The following is a 6,594-nucleotide window of genomic DNA, read 5'->3' on the forward strand; positions in this document are numbered from 1 at the left end:
AACAACAATACTAAAGCCTATTGTTTATCCAAACAATTTTAGGAGAGCAGGATAACACTCTCTTTATTTCAGTATGACCTTTTGAACTGATTTTTCACTCTTCTTTCCCTCTTCTGTTTTTTCAGAACTTCACCACAGGAGAACTTGCATTAATGTGACAGATAACGTGCATCTTTCCAAAGTACCCCTTGCTATTGTATAAGCTCTGAGAAATGTAAGTCCTTGTTTCGGCTTTTGTGAAGTCACAAGACTTTTAATTCCTCTCACTTACTGAAGGTGGAATGCTTAAAAGGTTAGAATTCAAAGTGGAAGCAATAAAGCTCTCTGTAAAACTTCTTATACCTACAGATGTAACTGTCCTGAGGTTTAGGAATACTTAATACAAACAATTTCACTGAGACATTGAGCCATAACAATTAATGTATTTTAACACAATTCCTTTGTAGACACTAAATCCTTTTGATTTATAGTTGTAGAGCAGATTCTTACTGGAAATCTAAACGAACTCTGAGTGTGAATGAAATGTAACAAATAACTGCATTTTCAAGAGAGCTTTGTGCAAAGAATTTATTCTTTCACAACAAAGTGCAATAAAGAGCATCCTTTTCTTTAGTCTGATAAGTTATATTTCTATAATAATAATAAAAAAATCACATTGCTGTGTTCCTTTAAGTTAACGTTACCAAGTAAGTGCTAATTATCCCCTTTGCCATTGACCATCGTGAGCCATTTACAACAGAAATGGAAAAGCTGCTTGAATAAATGTTCTGTGTTTAAACCACTTCCCTGTAGTATGGGAAGGTAGTTAAAAAGATAGGAGTCGTCCTTTTTTTGGTCGATGTGCTTATAGACCATATTTTCCTTTGTGGTAAACTCAGAAGTCTGTGTGTACAATGAAAGATTATTTGACAAACACCACAGTAAATATTAATCAGAGGTTGATATATAAAATGTTTTAGTTATGTTTCATACAAACTGTGACTAAAATGTAGTTATCTGGAGCACAGTCACAATCAGAAAACTTAAAACATGATGTCATAGATGCACAATTTCACTGGGAGGTATGCTATAAGATCATAAGGAGGAGCGTGTAAGCTTCGAGGAAGACCGATGCACCAGATGATACTAACAAAGAAAATCTGGGCAATGTGAGCAAACTTGCCTATTCTATTAAGAATTGCTGAGTAACTGTAATCACAAAGTAGTAAACTACTGGCGTCCTACCCTAGTGGCATTCGTCAGGTAGATTATACACCCATCTTTTTTGTGTCTGCACATTTCAGGTAGTGATTGGCAAGGTTCTCGGTAAGTATGTGTGCATGGTTTGAGGCAGAGTTTGTATTAATTGTAATGCACACACATACCTGTTGGGGAAAGGATTTACTCTCCACACAAATGCACAGAAACAATCTCCTAACCAGCCTACATCTGGAGTGCTATTTAAAAGCTTTAGGAAAAAATGTTTTTAGAAACCATTCTACTCTCACAATAACTGTTAGCTAAAATCTTGAGCTCAGCATGCTAAGAAGTAACTAAACATACTTAACTACATTGCTGTAATTTAATAGGAAAAGCAACAGAGCAGGAAATCCATAAATTAGTGAAGAGTTATCTAAATGAATAACTTTCATCATCGTATTCTAGCTCATCTTCCTCGTCATCTTCCAAAAGTCCGTATCTAAATTTGCGATAGATTGTGCCATCCTGGCCCATATATACAATGTCATCTTCATCATCGTCTTCATTATCTTGATCTCTATACTCAATCACTTGATCTTCCTGGTAACTGGGACTGTCATGGTAGTTGCTCACGTAGGAAGGAAAGGGTTTGGAGTGATTTGTCAGCTTCTCATACCCACCTCTATTGACAGCCTGGGTTTTGGCTCGTGACTTTCTCCAGACGAATACAATGGCTCCAATGACAAGGAGGAGCAAAATGCAGGTGATAACAAAGAAAGTAGTTTTGCTTTTGCTCTTGGGTGGTAGAGTGGTCCGTAATACACAGTCATCTATAACAGCAGTTAAAAAAAAAAAAAAAAAAAAAGATTAAATGAGCTTGTGTGCGTGTGTTTCGTGGGGGGTACTTGTCTTAAAACACCCGGTACAACATTTAACCCTGCCTACATTTTCAAATTCATTTGACCTTACTCTCCCAGTACCACAACTGTGTTCTTGTAGCTGTGATGATATAAGGATGTGAGCAAAATTGCTGGGATAGCTATGCTTCTTTATTAGATTAGAAATAGTCAGAAATAAGCAGAAAAGCTAACAGGCACACAAACGCATTTTGACATGATGAGCTTAAAATGCAATGATTCAGGTGTCTGTCCACTGAAGCAAACGCTTCCCAGTCCCTGGTTTATGAAATGCCTGGCTGTTTAACGCAGTAGCTGTGAGTGAAAGAAAGTGCCATCTCCCACGTTGGCCGCAATTGCTGTAATTCGTCCAAAGCCTTCCCTGTTCCACTGAGGGAGCAGCAGAAACACACTGGTGTGCCTGCAGCTCAGCAGCGCGTTTTTGCTCCCTTCCCCTTTTTGATTTTTAGATGTCAGCCTGGTGAGTCATAAAGTCCTTCAGCACTGCCTACTGCTCTTCAGTACGGTCCTACCTTGTGTTTCGCTGCAGTCACAGCACTCCGGGGTGCCTGCCGGGTCGGACTCGCTGCAGCAGGGCAGGCAGCGGCTTTCCTCCAGGTAGAGCTGCGCGCCGGCTGGGCAGATCGTGCAGTTGAGAGGCCCAGGTCCCTTGCACTCCGTGCATGAGCTGTCGCATCTCTCACACGTGGGCTCGTCCTCCTTCAGGCACAGAACACAAGCAATGCACCTTTCATTTTGGAGCCTTTTGGAACTGGCCTGGCAGTTCTGTCCTGTCATTCACTCTCTGGGTGGTCGTCTCTGGGCACCACGGGTGTCAGTGGCAAAATACAGTAGGGAGAATGAAAACTAAAATTTGCTATGTGTGTCCTGGGTTCTCAGTGATCTGCTTGTAGGGAGAAGGGGGAAGTTGTAGGAGCTTAGTCAGAGATCTCACCTAACTAGACAGCAAGCCAAAATCCATTTAGACTGTAAGCTTTTTGGCCACAATTGTCTTTTTGTTTTGCTAGTCTCATGCTAGCAGATCTAAGGTTCTTTGGCAGTAACGATGGTAAAGCGGCCTTCAGGAAGTGTACTTAAAAGAGTATTATTAAAAGTAATTGACATGGGAGGAGCAACATGAAATACTCCGGAAAAAATAAAAAGACAGCTGAGAGGATGAATTTCCTTTCTAACTTGGGAAGGAATAAAGCTGGCTGGAAATTTTATAGCAGATCTTTCATTTGTCAGATCATGTTGTTCTGTTTTGCAGAAACAGCTTAGATTCAAGTAACGCTGCTCAAATACCAGGTAGGCTCCTGGGAGCCTTTGTGTACAAAGACTACCGGAGATCATCATTGTCACATCTACCTTGCAGAATGCTCAGAACTCAGGTAATTCAAGGCTTCCTGGCCTTCATTGCTGTTCCTGGCCTATTGGGAAAAAAATTGGTGTTTTTCTGCCATGGTACCAGGACCCCATACCCACTGTGAGGATCTGGAAACTCCAATAACCTTTCATCAACCTTGCTGTCAGACCCGTGAGGCTGGTTGTCCTGAACTGAAGAACCAGGGCAAGATGGGATCGGTCCGGTTTCTGAGTCAAAGCACTTGCAAAGAGCTGCAGACCTCTGTGGTCCCCAGCTCTTGGGCTGTTTCCTCAGGCTCACAGTCATGGAGCAGCACTGCTAAGGGGCTGTTCCACGCCAGAGTCTCCAGGGTATGCAGCTTCTCAGGCCAGCTGGCTTGCCTTGCTGCTATATACTTGAATAAACCTCTTTGGAAGGCAGTTGGTGTGGAAATCTGGAAGCTGGGGTGCCCAGACTTGTGGCACAGACCCAAACCTAATTCTGGTCCTATACTACTAAATATACAGCTCTGTTAACTTCAGCTTGTCTCTCCTCCAGAGGAGGTTTTTGCCAGCAAAGCTGTCAATCAGGAATGCAATGTGATTTCTTACACATGAAGCAGCAGAAATCTGTGGGGAAATCTCAATTATACTGGGAAAAAACCTGCTGCATTACTAATATAGCTGATTTTGTTGACGTGGCTTTGCTATCATCGTTGACAAAGTTGTGACTTTGTATTTACTGGTAGAGGATTACTTTATAGTAGACAACCCCTGAAAAAGCAACAGTGCTTTCTCTGCCAAAAGAAGAAAAAAGTAAGCGCATTTAAAGATAAGCAGCCTTGAAAACTTAGAGAAGAGCATTCTGGGTTGTTTATATTGTGTTCAAAAGCTGAAGTTCAGCATACAAATCACAGGAGAGAATGCCTACAAATAGGTACCTCTTGTCCTGGTGTCTCCTGGACTTTGTATTCACCTACAAAGCAGTCTGAGTTGCACATTCCACCCAGTAAACTGTAGCTCCATACACAAGATGTGCAGCTGAACGCTCCCTTCCCTAGAAAGGCAAATAAAACAATAATATTACAACAGGAAAAGCTGTTGTCTAACTTCCTTTAAAAATTATACTGGCCACTGCCACCAAAGAAAAGGGTATTTGACAACAGCGAGGTACAACAGTGAGGAGCCCAGCATGAGGAGGCTGATATTAGAAAGAGCTTGGGCCTAGTCTTGAGGTTTTATGTGCCCAGAAAGTGTATTTCTTATGTGTTTTGATATTCATGAAAAGCTGATTCGGGAATCAGTTGTACAGGGAAGTTCTGACACACTCAGGAAAATCAATTAGGTGAGCCCACTGAAGTAAAATTGTGGGAAACCTTGGCCAAATGCTCTCCTTCATGTAATCAATACTTATTAGGCCTGCTAGCTAACCCTTTTCAAACCACAATGAATTAAGGTATGTTTGTGTTTGAATAGCAAAATAAATTCTTTAGTTGCGTAGGAAAAAAATGTCCTTGTTAGGTGCCAACAGGGCATCACATGCACTTTGTGTGTGGGAGACTCTTTGAAGACATGCTATGTGCAGTGTTTCTGGGAAACATTTGACACAAAGGGTTTGTGCTACGTGTTAAGATGCACCTGTCCTTTTCCCTGCAGCTAGGCATTTTCTGCCACTGTCTGAAAGGAAGAAAATGGAAATGCAAGTAGTTCACCTTAGAAGCAGTTAAGCAGGTGAAAGCAGCAACCTGCTATAACCCAGTGAATTTACTATGTGATTTTTCCGAGCGGTGCATGGTTTGCCTTCCTGCTCTTGAGAAACTAGAAACACCTCAATGCTTCATTGCTTGCACATCAGCAGTGCAGATGCATTTCAGAACACCTACAAGTTTTCTGTTTAGAAGGACTAGCTTGCGTTTCATCTTAGTGTCTCTGTAATTACGATAGAAAATCTGTCCTATACTATTCACCCCAAATAAAGTAAAAATCAATGGAAGTAGTCTGTAAATTAAAATGGCTATCCTTCTGTCCCAAATCCAAGCCAAAATATTTCTGTCACTTGTTACAATGTTCTTACACAATTACATTTTAATAGCTCTTGAAGGTTGCTTCACTCTAAGAATTATTTCCACAATTTTAAATATTGTTATGTTGCAATTAGCCATCTGTGCTATCTGGTATATCCACTGTCAAAAAAATTGTGTGGTACAATATGGTGTGGTGTAAGCTGTGGAGTGGCACCTGCTAACTATCATCTGATGCTGTTCAGATAGAATAGGACACCAAACAGGTCCAAGGGCATTAATGCTGCTCGCTTCAGAATTGGATGAATTAGGAAAGAGAAACTGAATACATAAATGTGTCACAGAACAAAACAGATGGTCTCTCAAAGTTAACTTTGAAAAAAACTGTATTAAACCCAGCAGACATCACTGCTCGTTTTTTTGGTTGTTGGGTTTTTTTTTTTTGTTTTTTTGTTTTTTTTTTTTTCTTTTCACCCTAAAGATATGCTTTATGGCCTTATTGTTATCTTAAGTGTCATTAGCAGTTGATTTTCTACCCTTCCCTTTGCAGACTGTGAAGATGTGTGGTTGGATTTAGGTTCCCTGGTTTTCACAGAGTAATTAATAGTAGGACAGCTCAAAGAGTGAGAGATTATTCAGCTATTATTCAGTGTTTGTGCGAGAAAAAGGCCCAGCTCTGCAACCAACAGAGCCCTTTCTTTGCAATTTGGTGAGCACCTTTGCGAGAGGCGAGAGGCCTGACCGGCGGAAGCTTTGTTACCATTGTCAGGTTTTTTCCCTTCAATGACTTGGCCCGGGAACTCGGTCCCAGCCCTCCCCGTGAGCCTGTGCTCTGTGGCCAGAGGCAATCCGGTGGGGAGCTTGGCAGGAATTCATATCCTTGCTTTGATTGAGACCAATCAATGGTCTAGAAGTAAGGTGACAGCACGGAGCAGCCAGCGCAGCGGGTCACCCGGGGCCAGGGAGAGCCTGGCAGTCCCATGCGAGTTCTGCATCACCTGCTGCAGCTACTTAGGTCATGGACAGGTTGGTAGTGCTGTACATGGTATGTCTCTTTGTGAAGTGTTTCCAAATATTGGAGCAGAAAGTGGAAAAAAAAAAAAAAAAAAAGAGATGGCAGGTGTTTTGATAACCCTTTTTTTGGTCAAACTGGA

At 41.5% G+C, this 6,594-nt stretch overlaps 1 protein-coding gene across 1 annotated transcript in view; it reads right to left on the reverse strand.

The window, feature by feature from the left end:
• Positions 1-1,608: 1,608 nt before the first annotated feature.
• PCSK5 (proprotein convertase subtilisin/kexin type 5) overlaps positions 1,609-6,594 on the reverse strand; it is a 254,875-nt gene continuing 249,889 nt past the window's right edge. Inside the window, exons 35-37 of the mRNA XM_035891730.1 lie at positions 4,361-4,476; positions 2,609-2,786; positions 1,609-2,009 (exon numbers count right to left, since the gene is read on the reverse strand). Coding sequence (XP_035747623.1) covers positions 1,609-2,009; positions 2,609-2,786; positions 4,361-4,476 — 695 coding nt within the window. The remainder of the gene's footprint in view (positions 2,010-2,608; positions 2,787-4,360; positions 4,477-6,594) is intronic.

The sequence above is a fragment of the Egretta garzetta genome, unplaced genomic scaffold (assembly GCF_000687185.1).
Source record: "Egretta garzetta isolate BGI_Z169 unplaced genomic scaffold, ASM68718v1 scaffold353, whole genome shotgun sequence".
NCBI classification, from domain to species: Eukaryota; Metazoa; Chordata; class Aves; order Pelecaniformes; family Ardeidae; genus Egretta; species Egretta garzetta.